Genomic DNA, 27788 nt, shown 5'->3' with positions numbered 1-27788 from the left:
GGGCAGATGTGGCAATGCTCTAGAGCAAAGGTCAAGAACTAGTCGGAAACGCTTGCAACAGAAAATCCTCTGTTCATTTTCAGAGCTTATTCTGCAAGCTTCTGAAAAGAAGGCTAGGAATCTACCTCCCTGAGGCGCAGGTTATTTTGGAGTCTTCCCATGGCCATACTGCTGATCCTCTCCTCTGTTAAACCATGCTCAGCTCCTGCAGAAAGAAATACAAGGCACTCGTGAACCGGATATTTTTGTTCCATGTCTTCTTTTCAGAGCAAGATGCATTCATCCCGGTTCATGTTCACCCAGGGGCATTGCTAGGGGGGGGCTAAGGGGGCTATAGCCCCTGATCTTTTGGTTGTAGCCCCGGATAGAATCTCAGGAGCTACAGCCAAAAGACTAGCTAGCCCCCAGTCCCAACAGTACCGACATCAGCTTAGCCCCGGGTCTTTTCCAGACCTAGCAACTCCCCTGTGTTCACCATTGGATCATGCATATATTTATTAGCATAGTTGAATATTCTCAAGTACCCGAATGGGATTTTTAAAATAAGTTCAACATTATTTTATCTATCAATCCTTCGATCTTTTTTTTATATCAGCTAATGAGTGGTGTGATAAAGTGCCATCAAGCAGCTTTTGGAAACACATATTTAGAGTAACTTTTTCTCTAACAACACACAGGTGACCAAACCTGCGGTACCATGACTGACAGAAAAGGCCCTCTGAGTGAAGTGGGTGGGTATATGTGTAAAGAAGAAGCTATGCATAGAGTGGTGTCCGCAAGCAGCACACCATCAGCGAGAAGAGCTGGGGTACAAACTAGATGCTTTGGAAACTAAATGAAATGAGGTCAACAAACGTCATTAGCACCCTGCGGGGGACGGGAGCCAACCAATCAGGTGGCTAGGAATGCAGGCTGAAACTGCTGATCTGTCCCGCGTTCCAATTTGTCTGTTGCTGGTTCCTCAGGCTGCCATTTTCCCCCCACCTTCCACCCCCTTTTTAGCATACATCTCGCCCCACTTACCTAATTGATGCGTTAGTGGCAAATGCCACCACCGCAGCTGCTCTTTCCATGAGGCTGCCATGAAAATGGAAGAGGGGCTCCATACGGAGCCCCGCCTTCTCAATCTTGGTGGCCATCTTGAAACAGTAATTTCTTTCCGTGAACGGGATGCCCGAGTCGACCTATTAACAGAAATAAAATACCTCAAATTAGCCCCGTTCCAGCCCATGGAACTTGTGCTAATAGCGTTAAGTTCCCATTCCACAGGCTATACCAGGCGTAACATCCCAGGGACCACTGGTATAGCCCGTAGAACGGGTACTTAATGCCATAATACTACTCATGTTATAAGGTTCAGTGCCCATATTTAATATGCATACCATTGCATGTTTTGCTCTTCACTACTTCCTCAGGGCTTAATGCAGGAGTGATAATATTACAGTGAATAATGAAGCAACAATATAATAATACAAAACAGGCCCAATCAATAATATACAGAGCCGTTATACGTGGCGTGTTACTTCTTTATTTTGCAAGTGGCAACTGCTGAACATTTGGCAGTAGCCCAGCCTTCCGATGCCGAGCCTAAGTGCCCGTCATGGACAGAGGACTGTGTCCTCCCTTAACGTGGGGGATAAAGAAAGAGGACACTACATCTCCCCTTCGCTTTAACAATAAAATTCAGCCCATTTCTTCTATCCATCTTGTGTGTCTTCGTATTGTTCTTTTGGATGAACTGTGAGTCTCTGGGAGGTGGTCATCCCTCTCACTGTCACTACTGTCTGTGTCCACATCAGCGTCCATGAAGTCAGAGCAGCTGTCAGAGTTCACATCAGATGGAATACTCCCTTCATTCTGCAGTGTTGTTTCACCTTCTAGCTGTTTGAAAAACTTGGAATTTCTGGCTTTACCTTGGGGACTTGCTGTGGTCACCATGGATCCTTTGACGTGGGTGACCGTCATGGGTTTTGTGCTGAATGCTGGTACCTCTTTTGACCCTTGTTCCTGACGCACAAGTACTTGATCCCATATACATAGTTCTGGGCAAAGGCGCTGGTGGGGGGGGCTTAAGGGGCTACAGCCCTGGGTCTTTTGGTTGTACCCCCAGATAGAAGCTCTGGGGATACAACCAAAAGGCTAGCTAGCCCCGGCTCCCGACAGACCTGACATTAGCGTACCCCCAGATCTTTTGCAGTAGCAGCACCCCTGCTTCTGGGTCTTTTACCCTTCTCCTTGCATCTGCATACGTCTTCATTTTTTCTTTGCTCTCTCTGTCCTTTTCTCTTGCCCTTAGTTCTGTGTCTGCGGTTGTTTCGTTTGTGCTGGAGTGTGGGATGTTGGTTCTGATGATTCTGCCGAACATGAGTTCTGACGGACACACTTCTGTGGAGCTGTGAGGGGTGTTCCGATAGTCCAGCAATAAGTTGCAAATCGCTTGCATTAGCTATCCTCTAGTGATATGACATATTTGAAGGATGCGTTTTAGATTTGCCATGAAGCGTTCTATGGTGTCATTTACCTGTAGCCATAGCGGGGTGATCTTCCTGTGTTGGAATCCCAAGTGTTCGGTGAACATTCTGAAGTCTTGTCCGCTGAACGTTGGACCATTGTTGGACTTTACTATTGTTGGTATGCCATAGTCAGCAAAAGTTTTGTCTAGAGCTGGAATGACGGCATGTGCTGCCATGGAGCGTATCAAATGTACCTGTGGAAACCGTGACATCTCGTCCATAATTACTAACACATGCTTGTCATTGGGAAGGGGTCCAAACATGTCAACTGCCACTTCACTCCATACTTCAGTCGGCATGGCTGTCATTTTTAGAGGTTCTGGAAATGTGCGGGGAGCATTTGCTTGCATATTGTACACTCCCACAGGGTTTCTTGTACTTTCATGTCCATTTGGGGAAACCACACTTTTGTTTGCAGTAGTCATTTGGTGGACACTATTCCCCTGTGTCCAGTGTGAGCAATGTCAATGACTCATCCTGTAGTGTGTGTGGAATTACTATCCAGTCTTCCTTTAGTTGCAAGCCTTCCAGGGACAGTGACAGGCAATGCTGCAGAAGATTGAATGTTCGTAGGTGTTCCTGTTCCTGCGCTGACAGGGTCATTTCCATTTGCTTTGCATCGTGCCATCTGCCAGAAAGTACTTGTTTAGTCACTATGGAGACGACCTGGTCCTTGTGTAGGTTGTGAGGCAGTTCAGGAACGGTGAGTGACTTAGGCAGTGCAATGTCGATGATATCATTCACATATTGATCTGCCTTGCGAGATTGTGATTAATCTTTTGCGGGCAGAGGGTATCTTGACAAGAAATCGTCCGGGTTGTTTTCTTTCCCGGGTCGGTGCAGTATTTTGAAGGAATATTCTTGGAGGCGGAGTCCCCACCTGGCAATTCAGGGGAGCATTTTGACTGTTGGCTTTCTGTATATGGTCGTGAGGGCCTGATGGTCTGTGATGATGGTGAAGTTTTGTCCATACAGAAATAGGTGGTAGTGCTCACAGGCCCACACTACTGCTAAACTCTCTTTTTCTGGCTTTGAGGATGCGCACTCTGCCGGTGATAGGCTGCGACTGACATATGCTACAATTCGGCATGATTCTGGAGAAGGAGAGCCAGGCTTGACTTGTGCAAGGACTGCCCATAAGCCGACTGGACTTCCATCAACGGTCAGTTCCGCTTCAAGGTTTGTTTTGTAGTACGCCTTGCACAAGGCTGATGCGATTCAACGTTTTATTTCCTGAAAGGCGTCCTCACAGTCATTTGACCACGCACATTTTTGTCCCTTTCATGTAAGATGTCTTAGCGGGGTGCTGATGGATGCGAAGTCCTGTATATATCTGGTGCAGTAACTAGCCATACCCAGGAAGGAACGGATGGCTGAAACTGATTGTGGCGTAGGTGCTTCGCCAAGTGCTTGAACTTTTCCGGGTCAGGTTGGAGGCCTTCTTGCAAGAAAATGTGCTCAAATAATTTGAGTGTTGACTTGTTGAGTTCGCATTTGTCAACATTCAGAGTTAGATTTGTCTCTTCCAATGCCATGCACACGTGCCGTAATGCGTTGTCATGAGATTCCTGAGTGGCGCCAAACACTAGAATGTCATCGCTGTAAGTGAGGCATTGTGGAATGTGTTTTATTACCTGGTGTATCATTCTGGAAAATATCTGTGCCCAAGATACCTCAAAGCTGAGTTGCTTGTAGTGAAATAAACCCACATGGATGGAGAATGTATTTATGTATCAGGATTCGGGATGTAGCTCAAGCTGATGATAGCCTTTATTGAGGTCTAATTTTGAGAAGACTTTGCTCCATGTAGCAGGTGCATCATGTCTGTCATTCTCAAAGAAGTATGCCTCGCTCTCTCAATGGCCGTGTTTGGTGCCCTCATGTCCAAACAGATGGGATGCTTTTCCTGTTTTCCTTCTTCGGGAATGGGACAATAGGGGATACCCATGGTGTGGGTTCAGTTGCATGCTCTGATGTCTTGATCAAGGAGAGCTTGTATATTGTCCTCAACTTGCTTCTGGATGTTCAGGCATATTCCTATGTAATTTTGGGCCACAGGCTTGATGTCACGATGGATGTGCAATTTGACCTGTTTTCCTTTGAGGCGGCCAAGTCCTTTGACTAAAGCTGGGAAGAGTTTTTGCATCATGTCTTTTGGGCTCGTGGTATATGCTGTCCTTATTTGGTTCATGGTGTGTACTAGGCCCATCTGTATAGCAGACTTGAAGCTGAGGATGCTGCCACCTAGTGCCTCTATTATATATATTAATATTTTTGCTATTTTATCCTTGTATGCGCAGGTGGCCTTGAACAGCAACCCTCTAACTCTCGCTCTTAAATTTCTTTTTTCTTCCACTTCTCCTCTGTCTACTCTCCTTGGTACTCATTGTCTAACACGGACCTTCTGTTATGTTTTGTTTCAACATCTACCCACTGTATCATTGATGATGTCAATTATTATATATTTACTTTACCAATCTGCACTAACCACCCCACCCACCACTCACCACGTATCTCCATGCGCTAATCATGCAACTTTATTTGTGTCTTACCATGACCCATATTGTATGAATATTGAATGTCCTTTTCCATCATGAACATGTCACTACTGTGCTATACCATGTCTGGTTTGATATATGATTCCACTTATCATGATTTCACCTTATGCAACATGTCACTGAACCACCCACTCTCCCACCACTCACCAACCCCCACCTCACACAGCCTTGAGAAAGGCTTCGGTTGAAACGCGCATCAGCTGTTTTTTCTACTTTTACGGTTCACCAACCTGGTACATTGTGCCCCGGGTGTTATGCTGCACTTGAAATAATAAATATTCCTGCACATACAATAACTCTGGACTGAATTGTGTAATAACTAGTGACAACACAGGGGTACCAACCCTCTTGCAAGCGCCACCAACCAACTAGGTTTTGTCAACCCACCCATTTCTCCTCAACTTCCTGGGAACCATGGAGTCTGGTTCCCTGACAAAACCATGTGCCAGGCTGCAGGTTTAACCTTGAACATAGACGACGAGTTGCGCAGGGGACCGGGCTGTCCCGACACCAAGCTCCACACCCCTTGCAAACAGGCCTTGAACATACCTTTACATTTGAACAGTGTGTTTGCTGCATATGGATAAATATCTATATCAGCTAGTTAGAGCATCTTCTTGTATTTGAGTCCTTGGTATGTTGCTCCGTTGACTACATTCACGGTTGCCCCCGTGTCAATCAGAAATTCTTGGGGGCTGCCGTTGATTTGCAATAATAATGTTGGGCTATATTCTGTTGCTGTCTTATTGCCTAAAGCCTGTACATAGCCTTGCTTGCGGTCCCCGCTGGATGACGATGAGCCTGATGTATTTCTACTTCTTGGTGAGACTTCAATGTAGTGCACTTTGTGTCTTGTAGATCTCTTTTCTATGACTTCATGGTAGCGTCTTCTCTTAGATTCATCTCTCCTGTCCCTTGTTTGTCTGGATCTGGGCAGGGATTCCCTCCTCGTGTTTGGAGATCGTTGATTTCTGCTTGTCGAAGATAGTAGCTGCCTGGAACGGGGGCTGTCCTGTCTCCTGCTTGGGCCACTGTTGTTTGTAGCTTTATGGTAGAGTATGATGTTTTTGCAGACGGACTGGAAATGGTTCTCACCACCACACTTGTTGCACGTGTGACCAACTGCCGGGCATGGCCCTACATGAGGGAAATTGTAGCTGCGCCTGTAGCATTTCTTTTGTTCTCTGTTACCGTCTCGTTCCGATGCTCGGATCTGGCATAGTGGCGCAGTGGACAATGTTTGCGTGATTTTGATGTTTCCTAATGATTCGGTTTGCATGGAGAGAGCCATGTTCGCTCTGGCTAGTTGTAATATTTCCTTTAGTGATCTGGTCCTTTGTAGACGTTTTTTAAGAAATTATACCGACTCGCACCAAGCAAGTGTTTGTGACTTTAGAGCTTTTTCAGTCGAGTAATGTTCAAAGTCATAATATTTCACCCTTTTCCTGAGTCTCATGACAACGTCGTCAAGGGTTTCCCCTTTTTCTTGTGTGCTTGTGTTAAAAATGTGGGGCTCATAATCCACGTTATGCAGTGGGGCGAAGTAGTTGTTCAGAGCGTCAATAATAAGTTGAAATGTAGTAGTGCTGCTTTGTGGCATTTCGAGGACGATGTCGCGGACTACTGGTCCCAATGAATGTATCAGTATTCCCCTAAGGCGGCACTCCTCACTCACCCCTGTTGCATCAATGTATATTTGGAGTTCTTGTAGCCATCAGAGCCACTGTGGCGCTAAACTGCTGTTGTATGTGATGTCAAAATGTGGAACCACCTTTAACTGCCGTGATTCATTTCCCCTTTCCGTTCTGTCATAAGGCGGGATACATGGGGTTTGGAGGCATGTGTTGAGGAGCTGCCGGCTGCCTCTTCCCCTGCCATGTTGCACTGTGTTGTTCACTATGTGCAAAGGGCTGCCGTGATGAAGAGTAAAATGTACAGTCTTGGAGGCACGTGGAGCCTGTGCCAGTGCAGCTATGGCAGGCGAGTGCAGACTAGTGAGAACGTAGATCTGGAGGCCCATGGAAGCATGTGCCAGTGTGGCTGCGGCTGGTAGGTGCAGGCAGTTCTGTGTTACACGTTTCTAGATGGGAGCGTGCACATGGGCTATGCACGGGGAATGTGCCGCGTGGTAATCTAGCGAGGTGAAATTGCAGGCAAATTGTTCATGTGCTCACTGTTGACCCTCAGTCATGTGGGCTGATTATGTTGGGCGTAAGAATTGCAGGCACAGGATTCACTGAACTCACTGTAGGCCCTCCGTCGTGTGGGCAGAATATGCCCAAAGCTGCTGGGACTTCAGTGTGTGGCGGCAGGACAATTTGCAGGAGCTCTGTTGAGCGTAGTATGCCTCTGGAGACATGGGACACCGTAAACCGTGTCCTCTGTTGTTGCACACGTTTGTTCTTCGAAGAAGACCTTGTCGCCAGTGTTCAGTTTCAGGCAGGATATAATAATACAAGACCGGCCCAATCAATAATACACAGAGCCGTTGTACGTGGCGTGTTACTTCTTTATTTTGCAAGCGGCAATTGCCGAACATTTGGCGGTAGCCCCGCCTTCCCATGCCGAGCCTAACCGCTCGTCATGGACAGAGGACAGTGTCCGCCCTTAACGTGGGGGATAAAGAAAGAGGACAATACAGTGGGGTAGGTGAGAGGAGGCAGGGGTCTCGCTCCACATTTTGCAGGGAAACATTGTATAAAATGTCGACCTTTTTACAGTCCAGCAAAAAATACTTTGTTCTAACAGAACCTTTAAGAAAACATATGCCTGAATATAGTACTTAGAAGTTCCGTGAATTATAATGCTAATCCCTTTAATATATTGCTTGACCGGTAAGCAGGTGGGTTCCTAGTTTGAGGCTCGTTTAAAGTCAACCCCTGCAGATAATTAGATATTGCAGTTTAGCATTTTGATGCATGCCTCATGTTATAACGCATTGCACATGCCTGAGTGGCAGGCTACATTATAGTGCTTGTAAATTGTTGAGCATGTTTCGTGAAGTAAAAGTGTGTCAGATGCCGTGGGAAGAGGCAGACTGCAAATAGTGTATTAGCTGAAGCTTTGTAGCGCTTTGCCCACCAGGCGAGCAGTTTCTCCAAATCTAGACCCAGGAAAGAGTAAGGAGCGCAGTGCAGGAGACTATGAGCTGCCAAGGCCGCAAATGGGCAACTCAACGTGAGATAAAGAAGCAGAGGGTCGCAACGTCAAGGGAAAGTTGGAGAGGGCCGAACCCAGGAGTCTATGAAAGAAAAATGATCGAAGGAGTAAGACTGAAGCCTAGGACACGGCGTGAGAGTCCCTAATGGACCCTGCAAGGGAAAAGTGAAGTGAGAAAGCCTTACACGGGAGAAGCCGTGCATGATGGGACGTGCCCTACGACCCCCTTAATGACAAGAAAAATTGCATCCTGGAACCGGAAGTGCAAATTCCAGAAGAAATGTACGAAATGCATTTTGGGGCAGCGAAAGTTTATTTATTAAAGACACATTTTCGCAAAACAGTAGAATCTGTTTATTCTGATGAGGAAGTGTTGTGGCCTGAATGTAAGACAGGACGCAGTAGGGTTTCTAACAGTCTTTATTGACTGAGAACAAGGGAGAATGTCTTAAGGCGGACTGGTGGCGTAGGGCGCTTACTCACTGTTCGCTGACCAAGTCCTGTGCTTCCCCAGTTACCTCACTGTGGAAGGGTTGTGCTCACCGGTGGCACGGTGTAAGCTCATAGGGCCCCCATGTAGCCTCCAGTGGCTGTGGTGTTATGCCCTATGAGCTGTAGTGATGGTTCTGGAGTTGATTCTTCTTTTTCTGTAATCAGGAGCAGCGCTCCTATACGACCGCTCTAGCTGGCAGGGCGCCAACTCTGAAGCGGGAACGTTTTCCCGCGGAGCGTGGGCTCGCGAGATCCCGTGTATCGAGATCTCGCGAGAACACGCTCTCGCGATCACGTGATGTCCCCACACACCTCCTCTGCTGGGAAAAAGGACTGGGAGGTCACTCCATGATGAAGTCCGCATATTTCCCGGGCTTCCTTCTCTCTCTCTGGGGCCTGCCAGGATCCGGGTATGTAGCGGGATCGATGAAGTGTCCTTGGGAGGGTGCTGGTGAATCGGGATCTCTTTGTCCAGCTCCTTGCTGTGATCCCCTGGGTGTGGTTGGGAAAAGGGAGCTTGCGAAGTCGTTGCGATGTTGCGACTCTATGATGTCTCCACTCGGGAGATGATGGTTCTCGTATGGCTCTTGGCAGACCTGATCTCCTCCAGTGTCTCCAGGGGAGTGTACAGTATCATCTTTCCTGCGGTACATGGCTACCCTCTCTAGATTCCATCTCCTGCCATCGCTGGTGCGGATGTGGTTTGTCCCTCTCTCCATGACTTCTATGGGACTGCTGTATCTGGAACCTGTGATGGTGTCCTTGTGGGGAAGTCGTATCTTCACCAGATCCCCTTTGTTGACTTGTGTGTGTCGAGCGGCTCGGCGCAAGTCCCCCTGTGCTTTCATTGCTTCTTTGTTGCGCTGCATACGGCACGTTACGTCAGCCATGTCGACGTCTTCGTCGGCCCTCACTTGCTGAAGCCATGGTGGTACCAGTGAGGATGCCGCCCTTCTCCCCCTCAGCAGATGGAACGGAGAAACACTTGTGACGGCGTTGGGGGTGAGACGGTGAGCCGCTACGGCTTCTTTGACCGTCTTGTATGGGTCTAGGCCCGAGGCGTGGGCCAGTTGCAGCGCCCCTTTGATGAAGCGGTTGGCCCGCTCGACTAGGCCATTTGCCTGTGGGTGGTATAGACTTGCTTTCCGCTGTTTGATGTTGTTAAGCTTGAGAAATGTTTCCATTTCCCTGGATACTAGTTGGACTCCGTTGTCCGTGACGAGTTCTTCGGGCAGGCCCTCCCGCTGAAATATGGCGGTGAGAGTTTCAATGACTGTTCCCGTAGTGATGTCCGGGGTGAAGTCTGCTTCCACCCATTTGGAAAAGTAGTCGACCAAGACTATCCCGTATCTGTGCTCAGGGGGCATGTTGTCCAGCGGTCCTATGAAATCCAGCCCCAGTTTTCGCCACACCCCTTTGGGGACTTCGGTGGGCAGCATGGGGGCTTGCCTCACGGCTAGGCGCTTGTCGCTGTTGGAGCATTCGTGGCACCTATCGACCATCTGCCGAACGTCCTGGTCCATACCTGGCCACCAGTATGCGTCGCGTATCCTTCTTCTGGTCATGTTGCACCCTAAGTGGCCCGAGTGTGCTCTGCACAGTATGACTTTGCGGATTCCGCTGGGTGGGATGATTTGATCACCTCTGAGACTGAGACCGTTCATGGCGGTAATTACCTCATTCACCTTCCAGTAGGGGCGAAGGCCTTCAGGGATCGCTCTCTCGTTGGGCCATCCATTTCGAACCCAGGTGCTTACATGCCTTAGAGCGACGTCCTGCTCGAACTCTTCTTGCCAGTGGCGCTCGCTCATTTCCATGTACTCGACGTTCCTCAGGTCGCCGATGGACGCAACGACACATTCGTCTTCCAGGAATGTGGTGCCAGGGGCGCTTTGGTTGAGGAGCCTGGACATGCAGTCCGCTTGTGCGTTTTTCCAGCCCGCAATGTGTTGTATCTCGTAGGTATACTCTTGGAGCTTCGCGGCGATCCTGGCCAGTCTGGGGGTGGCCGTCTTGGTGCCGCCCGGGCTCAGCATGTGGATTAGCGGCTTGTGATCGGTGATCAACTTGAATCTTGTCCCCCATACGTATGATCTGAAGTAGTCGACGGCCCAAGCGCATGCCAACATCTCTTTCTCTACCGTAGAGTAATTCTTCTCGGATGAGGATAATGCCTTGGATGCAAACGCCACAATGTTCTCTGTGTCGCCCTTTTTCTGGGTCAAGGTGGCCCCTAGGCCGTATGCGCTGGCGTCAGTGGTGATGTAGGTGTCCCATTCAGGGTTGTATGGTTTGAGGCACGGCGCGTGTAGAATCCTATTCTTGATTTCGCCGAAAGCCTCATCTTGTTCTGGGCCCCACGAGTACGCTGCCCCCTTCTTCAGAAGCTCCCTCATGGGAGACGTGGTCTCAGAGAACCTGGGGACGAATTTGGCATAGTACTCAGCTAGGCCTAAGAATGAGCGCAGTTCCTCTTTAGACATCGGCGCCGGCGCCTCAGTAATGGCCTCCATGAGGTTCCTTTTGGGGCTCACCCCATCACTCGAGATGCAGTACCCAAGATACTCTACTTTGTTCACCCCGAAGACACACTTTTCATGGCGTAGATGAATGCCTTCCTCCTGAAGTCTGCTTAGGACTGACTTGAGCGCCTTGTCATGGGTCTCGCTGTCCTTGGCGTATACCAGAATGTCGTCTTGGAAGAATGAGACATTGGTGAGGCCTTTCAATAGGGAGTTCATCATCCTCTGGAATGCGGATGCTGCGGACGATAACCCGAAAGGCATGCGGGTGTATTGGAAGGTGCCGAAAGGAGTGATGAACGCAGTCAGGGGGCGGGAGGACTTGTGTAGGGGAATCTGGTGATAGGCATCACGCATGTCCAGCTTCGAGAAAATGGCCGCCTCTTTCATCATGAGGACGATCTCATTGATGCTGGGGAGCGGGAAGCTATCCGTGATCACCTCCAAGTTCAGGCTTCTCAGGTCGATGCAGATCCTGAGGTCGTTGCTGGACTTCTTCTTAACTAGCACCACCGGACTCAGCCATTGCGAGGATTCCACGGTTTCAATGGTTCCTTCCTCGACCATCTTCCTCAGGTGAGCGTCCAAAGCTGGCCTTGCGGTGGAAGGTACCGCCCTTACTTTGTGCTTGACTGGGGTGGCGTTGGGTTTCAGTCGAATTTTGTGTACGAAGTTTGTCACTTTTCCCGGTCTCTCGGAGAACAGGTTTGGAAAGATCTCCTTATAGTTTTGCGCTGCTCCTGACGAGATCATGAGCACCTGTTCCGGAGTGCTGGGATCTAGTTTCATGCTGAGTTTGTGTTGGTCATCCCACCCCAGCACGGCTGGACCTTTGGGGGAAAAATACACCTTGGTGGTGGTAGACCTCCCCTTGAAATCGATGCGGGCTTTGATGTAGCCCAGCAGGTCGACCGTTGCCCCTCCAAACACGGTGGGTTTTTGCCTGGTGGATCTAATCTCCACTCTTTCTTGTCCCATCATCTCCTTGTACGTGTCGATGGGCAGAATGGTAAGGTCGGATCCCGAATCAGCCATGACACGCGTTTCCATACCGTCCACTTTAATGGTGCAGTGGGGCTTTTCTCTCCTGGCATGGGGGGCATTGACCATGACAACCATGGGTCTGTCCAGCAGTTCATCCTCATCGGTGGAGGTGCAGTCACCGTCGACACGGGACACGGTCTTCTCCCGCCACGTGCATGCTGGAGCCACGTGGCCAATGCGTCCGCACTTGGCGCATTCTTTATTCCTGGCGGGACAGTCGCGGTCGTTCGCCAAGTGCTTGAGACTGGCGCATCTGTAGCATTTCGGTGCCTCCTTTTTCCTGGGACTTTTGTCCTTGGGGCCGTCGCGGGATTGTTTGTCTCTGCGACCTCTCCATTGTAGCGCCGCCATTTCGGGCGCAGGCAGGTGACTTCCCGCCTCCTTGCGTCTGCTGGAGGTTTCTTCCTCCGCCCTGGCAATCTGGATGGCTTTATCGAGGGTTACCTCCTTCTCCTGGATGAATTTGTCCTGCACTTTCTTAGAGTTGGTGTGGACGACGAGCATGTCGCAGATGACCTGTTCTGCATTTTCTCCGAAGGCACACAGAGAAGCGAGTTCCCTCATCCTGGTGATGTAGTCATCCACGGTTTCGCTCCCTTCCTGTTTGCGAGTATAGAATCTCAACCTATGCAGTACAATATTCTCCTTATTAGTGAACCTCTTCATGATGCGACGCGTGGCTTCTTTGTACACGTCGTCGTCATCGGCGTCTTCGTCGGCCGCCGGTATTTCTTTAAGGCCTGCAAAGATACGCTGACCTTCAACCCCTAGCGCATTCAACAGCATCGCCCTCTTCCTGATGGGGGCATATCGCGTGCCGCCCACCGCTTCCAAGTAGGTGGAAAAAAGGGGTTCCCATTGCATCCACGGAATCGCCGGTGTCCCTGGCAGGGGGAGAAACGCAGGGGGTGGCGTGGCGCCTTGCATGGTGGGTCCGTGGGACTTCAGGTATCCTCGTCGCCAGATATGTTGTGGCCTGAATGTAAGACAGGACGCAGTAGGGTTTCTAACAGTCTTTATTGACTGAGAACAAGGGAGAATGTCTTAAGGCGGACTGGTGGCGTAGGGCGCTTACTCACTGTTCGCTGACCAAGTCCTGTGCTTCCCCAGTTACCTCACTGTGGAAGGGTTGTGCTCACCGGTGGCACGCTGTAAGCTCATAGGGCCCCCATGTAGCCTCCAGTGGCTGTGGTGTTATGCCCTATGAGCTGTAGTGATGGTTCTGGAGTTGATTCTTCTTTTTCTGTAATCAGGAGCAGCGCTCCTATACGACCGCTCTAGCTGGCAGGGCACCAACTCTGAAGCGGGAACGTTTTCCCGCGGAGCGTGGGCTCGCGAGATCCCGTGTATCGAGATCTCGCGAGAACACGCTCCCGCGATCACGTGATGTCCCCACAGGAAGTCTTTTACATGAATATTGTGAACTGACTCAATGTACATAGGATGAAATCCACTTTTGATAGAAATGTTTGCGATACGCCGAAAATTGCAAAAATAGATAAACAAGGGATCTATTTTGCATACAGAGGTGTAGTGTGGGATTTGTGGTCTGCCTTTCGGTGATGAGACTGGTACACACACTCAGGGCCCGATTCGTGGAATGTTTTGCACGGTTCAAAGTGACCTTGCAGTGCTGAAAAGTCATTTTCCACTGCCGACACAAACCATGATTCATTCGTGTGAAGTCAGTGCACAGTGTTTTTGTACTGAGAACATGACTTTGTACTGACATTGCACTGACTTTGCACTGCAAAAATACACTTTGCACAGTTCCATGAATCAGGGTTTGTGTCGGCAGTGAAAAGTGACTTTTCAGCAGTGCAAAGTCACTTGGAACCGTGCAAAAAATCCCATGAATCAGGCCGGGCACGATTCATGGATTTCTTTGCACGGTTCAACGTGACTTTGCACTGCTGGAAAATGACTTTGCAATGCCTGTACAAACCCTGATTCATGGAACTGTGCAAAGTCTATTTTTGCAGTGCAGTGCATAGTCATTTTTGCAGTACAAAATGACTTTGCACTGATTGTACTGCAAAAATGCACTTTGCACAGTTCCATGAATCAGGGTTTGTGTCGGCAGTGCAGAGTCACTTTTTAGCAGTGCAAAGTCACCCTGAACCATGCAAGAAATTCGATGAACCAGGCCCTATGTGTTTGCATAGTGACACATTTCTGATCCCTGTGTTCAGAGCAAGTTATGCAATTATGTATGACTTACTTCGGCTGGTGCTTCTCCTAGCAAACCACTGAGTATCCATTAATCCCAGAAGGCACGTTGAGGACACCCCTCTTTTTCTGGCAAACAAAAACACAATATTTCATATGGGAAAACAAATGTGGCTTTTAAACATTGAATAACTTGTGTGTCAGATATCTAAATAAATTGCATCTGTGCCCATATACGATTGAGTGCGTCCGGTGCGCGTCATAAATGATTCCAATCAAATCAAACGTATGTGTGTCAGATATATAAATAAATCGTATCTGTGCCCAGATACGATTGAGTGCGTCCAGTGCGCATTATAAATGATTCAAATCATATCTAAATAAAGCCCAATTTGGCCTGTGTAAAGCTACACCAAAGGCGCTACATAGAATCCAATGCCTTTGCATAACGGTTGAATACACAATATGGCAATTGAGGGTGCAAACTTGACACCCAGCCCGTGGCTCGGCACTAATAACTTTGGAGCTGGCAGACGCTAAGGTTTCTTAATTAACGTAACCATCAATATCAGTTCTCGATTTGCTCGCGACAGTCAACTTGGTTTGCAGGCAATTGTGGCCAGATAGAGTTGGCATCCTCAGTCTCTGCCACCATCTAATTAGGAAATATAAGCACACTTTCTTTGTAGAGCTATTGAACACCTTGAAACGTGGAAGCAAGGGTGATCAAAACAAATCAAACTATTACTGGTCATTTTTCAGACCTTGAGCCAAGAAAATGGGTGAAGGCGATGGTCATTTGCTGTTAGTGTTCTGTGTGGCAGTCATCCATCTTGGACTAGTTACCTCTACCTGTTTGAACATGGGGCCAGGACTACAAAGGTGGTGGGTGCTTTCCTAGACAGGGGAAGGACTTCTTTATCTTCTAATGTGAATGTTCCTGCTCTGGTATCTTTTCGTCATGCCTGTAGTGAAGACGCATGTCCAGAGATTTGAAGTGGCTACCCTTCCTGACCAGCCAGATGCAAGGATTTACACAGCGGAGAAGGAAATGTGGATGATATCCCTACTCTGAGTTTGGTGTGTTCAGTGTGTTTGGGAGTGGTCTTGTCATGATAGTGTTAGGTGCTATAAGGGGTGGGATGAGAGGGAGGTTGTAGGTGTTGTAGAGGAGCAGATGTACATGTCATCTGTAGCTCCTGCACCCTCAACTCTCTCATTCTGAAACAGCAGTAGAACAGCCCTATGTGTGACACCAGGTATTGTCCCAATTCCACATCGAGTGTATGAGAGACGATATGCACTCAGACAACTGCATCAAATGTACCCACAAACTGCAAGGGTCATGGTAAATTTGCAAAAACAACTAAGTTTTGAAGAGCTGTAAAGAAAATCTGACAGCTGCAAAGTGATGTCACGAAGAAAAGACATAGGGCCTCATTCCGAGTACGGCGCTAACCAATGGCGCTATTAACGCCTTGGTTGACGCCGTACCCGGACCGGCAGCGCCTTGGTGGTTGGCGGAATTACCGCCCCATTCCAAGGTTGGCGGGGCGGTAATTCCCCAATCCCCATTTACCCTTCCCCATTCCCATTCTTGCCCCATAGGGCATAATGGGAGTGGGGAAGGCGTCAATTACGCCACCGTAAATTACGGTGGCGTAATTAACATCAAGGTCCCTTAGCGCCATGGTTTTTAACACCTGCTAAAAGCAGGTGTTAAAACCACCATGGCGCAAAGGGAACTCGGAGTATGGCGGTAAGGGATTACCGCCACCGCTCTCGTTAGCGGTGGCCGCTATCCCTTACCGCCATACTCGGAATGAGGCCCATAATGACATATTGAAATGATATGCACATATTTAAAGAATGAAGATGTAAACTGAAGTAACAAGAGAAAAGTGTCACCAAATATGAAGAAATTATGTGCAACAAGAAATAAGTGAGTAGAGATAAAGTGAATGTACATACGCAGAAACACAAGATAGATAAGACATATAGAAGCTTGCTGCAGAAGAAAATGTAACATGACCTTAGCGGCCATGATAAAAAGATGGACGCGGACAAGCTACCTCAGAGACCGACCAAGGCTGCAGAGTCAGAAAATGCTGGAAAAACAGCTAAATGTGAGGAATAAAGAGGAGTCTATTGGCCTGGAATCAAGGATGCCACATCAAGGAATAATTGCAAGGCACAAAGGGAGTCAAGAGGATGAGTCATGTATGTAAGACATATTTCTCTTAGTTTAAGCAAAGAAAAAACATTTGTAATTGCCAAGTACTGGACAGTCAAGAATGCAGAAAGCTTATGTGAGGTAGAGCAACCAAGTCTCCAGAGGCCAAGAAGAGCAATGACACCTAGCCTAATTGAAAATAGCACTAAATAAAAGGTCGAAATGGACAAAAACATGGTCTCCTCACATGTGATGCAGAAGTCAAAAACAAGGGCTATTCATTAAGCGCCAGATGAAGATAATGGTGTACCTACACTCCCTTACAAGTCCCAGTACAGAGAACAGGCTGCAATGTCAACTGTAAAGAAGAAACCTTGGCTTAGGGCCTGACCGATGAGAGATGATGGACTAATTGGGCAAGTGGGTAATAGTCTGATGTTGTTCTCTGCACCTGCATTTCGTTTAACTTATGTGCTGCTAACGAGCTGAAAGTCAAGGGTTGGGATAGAATGCCAACCAATCATAAGGTCTGTGTACCTACATGCTATACAATGTTGCACAGGCCAATCTGCTGCTGTTAATATGCTATAATCTGAATTACATGTATTTAGAGGTGGTTCAAGCCGTGTCTACCAGTTAAGGTGCATCGAGTGATATCGCTAATACCTATATGATATATAGGTACACATGTTCCCTTAACCAATCCCTCCCTTCAATAGGTTTTACAGTTTGCCACGTAGGATGACGTCATAGATAACGCATGTTGAGGTATAAAGCGTTTGTATATTTGAAACTTAAGTGTGAGTGCGTGGACTACATTTTGTTATTCACAAGATTGCACTACTTTAGCTGATAATAAAGTAGCACTTTGCCGGTTATTTGGGTCTGATATTGTTATTGGTAATTCCGTCGAGCACAGGAGACAGTCGAAGGTGCTAGTGCACAGTGTGATTGTCCTGTATTGTGAGTGTGGAGTTTGGTTACTTACCAGAGGATTTATGAATAATAGACAATGAATTAAATAAGTACATACATGTTCAAAAGATTTTATTTAAATAAAAAACAAAACTCCTATCTAACCATTAACTATGAGGGAATTTCCCCACCTAACAAACTAAACTAAGGGTGCTTGTCAAATGTCCAAATTAATATAGTTCTACCACTTAGAAAAGGAGGGCTTGTCAAATGGTCAAAGTTCACAATACAGTTCTCAAGCCCCTTTGCAGGTTTTTCATGGCAAGTCATAAGTCTTCACACATATCCAATACTTTCTGTTCTTTAAAGGGAAAAATGATTTTCTTAGTGCGATTCCACCATTGTTGGTTTTCTGTTTGATAGTGTTCTTGTTTAGGGTTTGGGCAACGGAACCCTTCAGGTTCTCTCTGGTCCTAGTCTTTTCCCGTATTGTTGTTATTCCTAGGCTTTTGATGTGCTTACTTCAGCAGTGTCTTAATTGGGAATCTGCCTGTGTCCAGCGTTCAGTTATCTGGAGCTCCTGTAATCCTTTTCGCGTCCCCAGCCTCATGGTCAATGTCACTTTGTCTCTGGGTCTCCCCAAAGCCCTCTGGCCCTCTGATATAGGTAATGCAGCAGGTCCTCATTTGGGTGTCCTCCCGTGTTCAGTGTTTGGGTTTCTCTTAACCCTCTAGGCTTCTCTAACACACAGAGACAAAGCTTCCCAACACTCTCCCTGGTGTTACCTTCTCTGGAGCATCTGCTTCCCTTTTCCTGCCCCACTCACCAGTCAACACACTTCACATCTGTATTTTGGTGATCTGATCTCTCCACAGTGATCTGGTTTTGTTATCGGTTAACCTACCCCAGGCCCACCACAGTTCCAGTGTGGTTGCGCCACCAGTTGAGACGGTCTCTCTACCACCTCCATCTCGTTCTCGGCTTCGTTGGTGCTCAGTGCACCAGTCATCTGGCGCCTTGCTAGCGAGCTGCTTACTCTCCACTCTACCGCCGGCTCTGCGGTCTAGCGTGGCTCTGACGCTTCCAGGATGTCTTCCCGTCAGAGGCTCACCTCTGCGAAGTATTCTCCTCCATTCAAGGTTACTTGTCTTTTTATGTTTGTTACCAATAAGGAAAGTGGTGTGTCATTCCTCTTTGACTGTTGGGTTCAGGGGGAATACAGCATTACCTGAAGCCAAAGAGGCCAAAGAGATTGAAGTAATGTCCCGACTATTTGAATCCAAAACAGAAGTAACACCAGTCCTACTGGTTCCCATATATGCAGACAATGTATTTTTGATAATGAGTTCCTCATTGGAATGGGAGTGCTTGTCCCGAAGAGGGGAGTCTTTCCCAGTGAGGTCCCACTTTCACAGACTCCTAGGGAGAGTCTTGCATAGTGGGCTCACCTCCTTAGCCTCGAAGGGGCTAGTTCCCCCCTGGAGAGAAAGGATCAATAGTTCAGATTTGTCACATACCCTTCCCATTAACCGAGTAGCTCACCCTTGAATGGGAAGAGGGAAACGCCTCAAGAAGTCCTCATTGCCTTGGTCTTTCCCTTTGCAGTGTTCCACCAAAAAACAAAAGGGATGAATATCTAAAAGCCATCTCATAACCCGGAATTGGAATCTTTCCTTAGACTCATCCATGTTAGGGGTGAGTAGACTGTCACGAGCCAGAATTGTCTTCATGTTCGATAGTAACGCAGGCTTATGATTGCCCATTGGATGGCCACGGCTTCCAATTCAACTGTTGCATAACTTTGTTCTCTAGGGATCAGCTTCTGGTTTGTATATAAGATGCAGTGTTCCTTGCCATCATGTTCTTGTGACAATACAGCTCCCAACCCGACCTTAGAGGCATTGGTCTGAAGAATGAATTCAGAGACAGTATTTCTTTTAGACCCTCAAAGCTTCATTGATCTTCTTTTACCTAAACAAGCTTTTGTGGATGTGAGTTCCTTATACCAGGAACTGGATCATTGAGGGGCTCCATAAAAGATATGGGAGGGGAAAAATGTCGTGCGTGTGGCTTTTTTCAAACCCAAAGGAAGGAGGAAATCCAGGCAAGCGTAGCACTTGGATTAGCAAATTCTTGTGACTGAATAATAGGATCAGGTTTCTGATCTTGTTGAATCCTGAGACAAGGTCGAAGAGGTTGTGGAGGCCTGCACGATTTGCCTATATAACAGTTGTCAATCCCAGGTTTTGGGTCATCTCAGATGACTATTATTGCTGATTGGAGCCTTGTATTTTGCTGAGTCTTCAAGGGTGTGAGCTTTGCGGTCATATATAGTAAGTGATTGAAACAAGAGTTCCAGGAGCTTATCTATGACCTGGATGTTGGTGATGGGTAATTTGCTTGCAGTCATGTGGGACGAGGGATGTTGGCAATGGGTCTTTAACTTGCAGAGTCATGCGGGGTGAGGGATGCCTTTGTGACAAGTGGTTTCACCTTATCTGGGCCTCTTCCGTTTTGGAGAGATGAGCTGAAGATGAGACCAGTATGATCACAGAAGGTGGGAGAGGAGGACATTGATAATCGTAGTTGGACAAGGGTCTAGTAGGAAAACAGGGTTCCTGTTTAATTTGCCCATCTCTTTTATGAACATTATTATTCTGTGGCACTGCGACACCAGACTCGGCCTGGTCCACACTAAAACAATCATTCATAAGTAAATAAATGTGTAATAAAAACATGATCGTCTAAAAGAGCCTATAAGAAAGGAGCCCCCAGGTTCGCTCCTCAGAAGCCCAATTCACGTCATGTTTTTAGCATATCCACACAAACCTATTTGAAGACAGTGAATGTAAAGACTATTTACATAGTCAGTGGTTACCCTGAAAACGTGGTGTGGTTGGGGCTTTTCAAGAATTTGGCATATAGACTACTGCTCTAAGTAATAATTCATACAGAATATACAGATTTCAATACTGCTGCCATGATGGACTCTGCCAGGTAATAGTTTTAAAGAGTTGATATCCCCAGATCTATCCCACTTACCGTCATTCCCTATAGTGGTTGCCACACCATCTTTGGCAAAAATGTAACTGATGTACTTCATTTAATGCCCATCATGGTAAGGACCATCCATGTTATGAGAGCTCAATGCTCTTCAGTTGATACAAGTCTGTGCTCCATTCATAAACATATTTGATGTGTGTTCCGGGGATCCCTCACCCCAAACAGTAGGAAATTTCCTAGCTTGTGTATCCCTCCCAGGTTGCAACAGAAAAAATATCCATCTTCTACATTTCACTTACTTTGCTCTTCTCAACTTTCCCATTTCTTTCTCCCATTAATTTGTGTAACTTTTCTGTTTCTCTTGCAATTCTCTTTCAGTGACAAACGGTTTCCGGCATATGGTTTTGGAGCTCGAATCCCCCCAAATTATGAGGTAAAGTAAGAACGTGTGTCTTGAACTGCAAAACAAAGTGTTGCTTCATCGACTGCTATTAAAGGTCTAAAGAATACACCTACTTCTCAAAGTTTAGGCAACCCTTGCTGGTTTCACAACATCATGTCTGGATCTCCTGACCTTTCCACCTACACTCTCATTCACTTCCTGCCTGTGTCTGAAAATACTTTGAAGTATAATTGTTTAAGTGTTGGTTTTGATTTGTGTTTTTGTAAGGGGAAGCCCCTAGAGGTGAGTTTGTTTTCAACAGAGAGAATGTAAAACCCCTAAGATTTACTGTATTATATCTTGAACCAGTGAGGTGGATCTTGAACCAGTGAGGTGCATCTTGAACCAGTGAGGTGCATCTTGGACCAGTGAGGTGCATCAAGGATCCTGTATTAGTCATATTGCATTGCACAACCTAGTCTTTTGTTTTATCTACTTTGAATTGCATTCTCAGACAGTAGGATGTGTTAACGGTTTCTCCAGCATTTCATTGTGCATAGATTCATCGATTGTAATCTCTAAAACAGTTTCGATGAGGATCCAAGAAGACTTTGAGGAGTTAAACTTTCATGGTTGCCTCAGTGAGTTTTGAACCCCTCTGATTACCTCACAAAGGGTAATTAAAGCTCCCACCCCTGAAGTGAAGATGATCCTCGGGGGCTACAACACCTGGCTTGGACCTTGTGGCCTAGTTTTCTCCCAAATTTCAGAACTGTTCCAATGAATAGAAGGCTGGTGATTGGTCAGTAGTGGTTGAGGTCTTCTGGGAAAAGTGTAGGTTTCTTAAAGAATGGGCGGAGACTTCAACAATTGGAAGGAGTGCGATGAGAGCATGACCTGCGATCTTTCTTAGGAAGGAAGAAGGTAGGATGCCATCGATGGAGGTGGCTGCCTTAAGAGACGCAGGGTGTCAGTGACATCCTTAGGGTTGAGTAAACTGAAGTCTTTTCAGTGTAGGGAAGCCTGGGGCGGGAGAGATAGCAGTGTCACAGATGATTTGGAGGCATGAATGTGATGTCTTATTGAGTTTATTGTGCAAATAAAGAAATCGTCAGGGTCACTGTATTTCTCTACAGACTCTGGTATTTCTGGTCCTGTAAGGGGTTTGCGCAGTGTTTGACTGTTGCAGAGATAGATTTGCTCCTATTAGAAGCTATCACAATTGTTGAGGAGTATTAGGAGGCAGTGGCTTCAATAACCAGGCCTTGGTGTGTTCAGCATAAGGCCTAAAGGGTCAGGAGACTCTAAGATTTGCGCATTTTACACTAACGTTTTTTGTATGCTCCGATAGTGCATTTTCTCTCAGCTAATTCCTGGGTATGCGATGGGGTGGAGGGTTTGACTCCTATCTTCTGTATTTATAAAGGATATGTGGGTTGACCAACTCCTGTGAGATTTGATTGAAGGTTTCCATTAGGGAATTTACAATGTTGGTGGGTGGGAGGTTCGGCCGCCTGATTTGCAATGCTTCAAATGGGAATTTTTTGAAGGAGTGACGTGTGGCCATAGAGTGTTTGCCCTTTTATTTATGGCACGGAAATAGTTTAGGATAAGGTTGAAGGGATTCCGACATGGCTTGTCTAGTCAGGTGGGGTGGATCAAAGCATTTGTTGTGGGGAAGAGGAGAGAAAGAAGTCACAAATGTTTCCCCTGATGTGAGTTGGGGGTTGCACAGGTTGCCATATGTGCAGGGATTCTACTAGGGTAAGGAGAGCATCTCTGGTGTTTTAGTTACGTCCGTTCCAGGTTGGTTGAAGTCCATGAGGAAGATGTTGGTAGAGTGAGTGACAGAAGAAGTCGAGAGCAGGTCAGTGATTCCATCACTGGAAGTGCCTCACCTATTAGGTGGTTGGTAAATGAGGTGAAAAGTTTAGGATTCTTTTTGTGATAGCGGGAATTGACATGTAAGGAGCTCCATGTGGTCTAATGCGGTTTGGATGTGCACTGTTCAGGGCCATTTGATCTTATAGATGACTGCCACTCCTCCCCTAGTCTTCCCTGGCCTGTCATCATGGTGGATGCTGTATCTGGGTAGGATAAGGATATCAAAGACATGGATGGATGTGAGGGAGAACTAGGTTTGAGTGATGAAGATGGTATCTGGCTTATGAAAGGTGATAAAATCAGTGATGTTGGCTTCCTGTAAAATGGCTGAGTCAGCATTAAGAAGCATCAGGATATGCAAGAATAGTCTGGTGTAGGGAGAGCGGTGGTGTTCAGGGGAACCTGCATGAGGTTTGCAGGGGTTGGGTGTTAAGTACTGATGTGCTTGTTTGTGAAAACAAACCTTAGCAGGCCTAGGGATGTCTTGTGGTTGTAGGAGACACATGGTGCTATTTTTCTTGATTCTAAGGGACAGAGGGTCTGACCCGTGGGACTGCCATGCCCTAACTGGCTCAAACAGTTGAAATCCTTGGGCCTCATTACAAGTATGGAGGTAGCCATGTCGCTTTTAGCGGCATGGCTACCCCATTACCGGATAACGGTCCGGGTTCCTTGAATGGGGAAATACCGGGCCATTCCGACCTTGGGGGGCCCAGTATTTCCCCTTTCAAGGAACCCAGACCTGGTACATCCCTATTCCCATTTGAGCCCCCATAGGGCTCAATGGGAATCGGGAGGATGCTAACAACGGGCCCGTTAATGACGGGCCCGTTGTTAGCATCCTGGTCTGCACGGGGTGCTGCTAAGGACGCCTGGTTTTACCAGGCGTCCTTAGCTGGTCCCGCGAGCAGATCTCGTAATGAGGCGGTAAAGGGTTAACGGGGCCGGCAGCTCTACCGGTGCCATTAACCCTCTACCGCCTTCCTCGTAATGAGGCCCCTTGTCTTTGTCAGTCATTGGCTGAGGGAACCTGCGATAAGGATGTTTAGGTGGGTCCAATGGAATAGGCTGCTTGAGGACGAAAAGGCATTAATTTCTTTTTTTATTTATTGGGTATTTATGATGTGCCTATACAGCAAAAAGTGTATTAAGGCACATCAAGACAAAGGAGGGGGTGGTACAAGTGTGAAAAAATCAACAATAACGTTCCTATTAGGTTTTGAGATATTCGGATTGTGCTAGTGCCATAACAAGAATGGTGGGGGGTGGCGGGGAAGGAGAAGGTTGGGGGGGGAGAAGACAAACAATAACGTTCCTACTAGGTCGCAAAACAATTCGGGGTGTGCAAGTGAAGTAACAGAGAGAGGAGAGAGGGGGAAGAGGAGAGTGCAGGAAGAGGGTGATGCTCAGGAGGGAGGGGGAGAATGGTCATTAAGTGCAAGTGAACAGCTTCACTTGCACTTAGAGGTGAGGATGCACAAGGTAGTGCTTGAGAAGAAGGGGGAAGGAGCCAGTGGCAAGGAGCGATCCAGAATCCACCAAGGCTGGGGCAACAGAGGCAATGTAGCCCTTGGGAGTTCCGGAGGAGCACGGAATCACTTGTTAGGCTGAGACTCGCACAGAACAGAGCCATCCAGAGGCCTCACCAGGTGACATGAGGGAGGAGGAGGAGAGTAGGAGGGGAGGTGAGAGGGGCCCGAGGGAGGCCTGAGAGTGGTTGAGGGAGAAGAACAAGGTCAACTTCAACACAACTGCAATGCAACTATCTAGATTCAAGTGTCCAGGATAAAGGAAAAGGCCTAGGTTTCAACATACTGCTGAACAAGCAGTAACACCTAAATGCGAGATTCCTGGATAAAGGGAAAAGGCATAGGTTTCAACATACATCAGAACAACCAAAAATCAAGATTCCTAGAATGAGGGAAAATACCAAGGTTTAACATACAGCCGCACAAGCAAAAACACCTAGATGCAAGATTCCTGGATAGAGGGAAAAAGGCCTAGGTTTCAGCATACATCAGGACAAGGAAAAACACCTAGATGCGAGACTCCTGGATAAAGGGGAAAGGCCTAGGTTTAACACAGCTGAACAAACACCAGCACCTATATGTGAGATTCCTGAATAGAAGGAAAAATGCTTAGGTTTAAACATACAGCAGAACAAGCAAAAACACCTAGATGCGAGATTCCTGGATAGGGCCTAAGTGCCCAAAATTTAAATTATATCACTGTGGGCAACATGCAGCAGACTAAAGCATTGGTACAAGGAGTAATAGGAGATGTGGGACAGTTTAATAGGGAGCAGTAATGGCTGCTCCCCCTACCCGCACCTTGTTTACCTTGTTGTCAGTTGCTGCTGGTTGGTGGCTGCATGCTCCTCCGGCGAACAGAGGCAAACGGTCTGGAGCTGCAACTGATAGAACTGCCCTTTGCCTTGGGGCCCTTCGCTGCAGGGGCTGCACAGAAAGTGGAACTGCCCTGGGGGCTGTCCTAATGAGCAGTACTGCAGCCAATGGAGGGCGGTGGGAGGGCAGTGGTGAGGGCAACAGAGCAAACACAGAGGAGGGAGCAGGTGAGAAAGGGCAAGGAGCGTGAAAGACAAAAATTGAAAAAATAACCAAAAAAGGACAAGATTAAACTAAGAAGGGGTCGGGGCCACAGGGAAACAAGGGGGAAAGGGGTCACACTCACCTGCACTCCGGAATCAGAGTGGAGTCCAGATGGGGCTGCGGGAGGGACACTCTCGCTGTGGCTAGGACAGCAGCCAGTGGAGGGAGGGAAAGGGCACTGGGGAGGGCAACAGGGCAAACACAGAGGAGTGAGCAGTAGGGGAAGAAAGCGCAAGGAGCGCAAAATACAAAACTGGAAAAAACGACAAGATTAAACTAAGAAGGGGTCGGGCCACAGTAGGACAAGGGAGAAAGGGGTCACAGGCATGTAAGTCATCACTTGACCAAAGCATCCCGCATCCGACGGTGGCCTGGTGGAGCTGGCTTTGAATGCTCAAGCTGGGGAGGAAAAAAACAGAAGTGCTAATGAGTACATTGGCAGGTAGGAAGGGTGGAGCAGTGACAATGTGAAAGAAGCAGTCTGGACTCACCCAAGACATGGTGGAGCTGGATTTTTAACACCCGATTCGGTTGGGGAAAAAACTGAAGCCTTAACAAGGTGATGGGCAGGCTCAGCAGTGATGTCATGACAACTCAGCCCAGGCTCAACTGTTGTCTGCTGGAGCTGCCTTTTGTATGCTTGCGATGGGTGGAAAAACAATTGAATTCCTAATGACCCAATCGATAGCCAGGAGGGAAGGAGCAGTGATCACGTGACCAGTGCAGACTCAACTCAACTGCTGAAACTAGATCTGTAATGGTCTTTGCTGAGTTGAAAAACAACGGTAGCCCTTAGGAGCCAATGGACATGTGGTAGGAAAGGTCAGAGCAGCGATCACATGACCAAAGTAGCCTGGATTCAACTGTGGCCTGGTGGAGCTGACTTTAGAACCCCATGGTAAAATTGCTGCTAATGGCATTCCCTTTCACCCACTTACGCATAGGGGTAAAAGACAGGGCATTAGTACGGAAAGGGAGGATTAAGAGGGAGATTGGGGGAGGAATTTCTGTTAAAAAAAGAAAACAAAACAAAGGGAATGCTGCTGCCACCGACGTTAACTGCTAGTTGCATTCACAAACCAGCATATGTATACAGAATCTCTTCTTCACCATCCTCCAATAGAGGAAGACTTAAAAAGTAGCCTTTTAAAAGGATGCAAGCACCTTAGTGGTCAAAGCATCTGAGTAAAGCAGAAGGATCTACTTTAGGCTGCTCTTTTTTAGAAGAGCGGCAAAGATAAGGTTAAGTGGAGTGAGCAGACTACGCATCTAATCAAAGTCAATCCAGGGCCTCCCTCCCCCTTGCTGAGTAGGGTACCAAACCGTCCTCTGATAGGTAATAACTCAGAACAACGAGTTCTGAGCATTGAAGGATTGGGATAAACAATTCTTTTTGGGAAAGAGTCCCATTGTATTCCACCCCTGCGGTAGCTGAACCCCAAGGAAATCCTGGCTATCCTCTGACAGGGGGTTCAGGAGATTCTCCAGGCAGAAGAATTCAAGATGGTGGCCCTAGCGTATCTGAAGATCTAGCATTGGAAAATGAGACTCCACAACATCTATTGTATTCGTCATTTATATTGCGCTTAATGGCAGACTCCTCCAGCTTCTAAGTGCTGGCCTGAGGATTAAACCCATGTTGCGCAGCGTCCTCTTGTTGCCAAGGCAAGTGCGTTGCTCCTGAGCTATCCTCCCATGATCTACAGTATGGAGCAATCCTTATTTCCATATATCCGTTTTTCAGATGCTTTCCAATCTCCCTGATGTGTGGAAGGGAATTATCCTTTTCAGTTAATGGTCCTGCCAGTTAACTTGGATTTTTCCTGTCTGGCAGAATAGCCGGCGGCATTAAGAAGGCAGGGGATTTGAAAGTATAATGAGGCAAATGGCATGTTCCTTTTTTTTGTTTTAAACAAGTTCATCAGCAAGCACAGCCATGGGTTTAATATTTTCAAGTATCTCAGAAATGTGTCACCACACATTCTTCACAGATGGAATTTCAAACGTGAATGCTTACTTTTTCAATTACAGCTCCCCAAATACACATTCATTTCATTGTATCAAAAGCTTTTCAAAAGCACCATGCATCCCCTGCTCTTCGCTTGGCCTCACTCCAGATCACATCTCTCTTTTTGAGCGCTACGCTTTAGTTTTGCAAATAGCACGATTTTCCCCAGTGGCTTTGTGTTGTGTGGCAAGACTGTCCAAGTGTTCCTTATCAATGTCCGCTTTGGAGTTACTTAGGAGCAAATTGTGTTTCAATACCAACTTTATCTCTCTGGGCCAGAAGACTGACTGCCCTTTTTCTTACCCACTTTAAAATACTGCCACGCACAGAGCACTCACTGCCAAGAGATTGAGCGCA

At 47.3% G+C, this 27788-nt stretch overlaps 1 protein-coding gene across 2 annotated transcripts in view; it reads left to right on the top strand.

Moving 5' to 3' along the window:
- The window catches only part of CPNE6 (copine 6), a 631388-nt gene that overhangs the window by 534655 nt on the left and 68945 nt on the right, over positions 1–27788 (top strand). For both annotated transcript variants that reach the window (XM_069633922.1, XM_069633923.1), the window contains exon 12: positions 20927–20981. In XM_069633922.1, coding sequence (XP_069490023.1) covers positions 20927–20981 — 55 coding nt within the window. The remainder of the gene's footprint in view (positions 1–20926; positions 20982–27788) is intronic.

This window comes from Ambystoma mexicanum, chromosome 13 (genome assembly GCF_040938575.1).
Source record: "Ambystoma mexicanum isolate Mex_15411 chromosome 13, UKY_AmexF1_1, whole genome shotgun sequence".
NCBI lineage: Eukaryota > Metazoa > Chordata > Amphibia > Caudata > Ambystomatidae > Ambystoma > Ambystoma mexicanum.
This window is presented reverse-complemented; position numbering and strand designations above follow the sequence as displayed.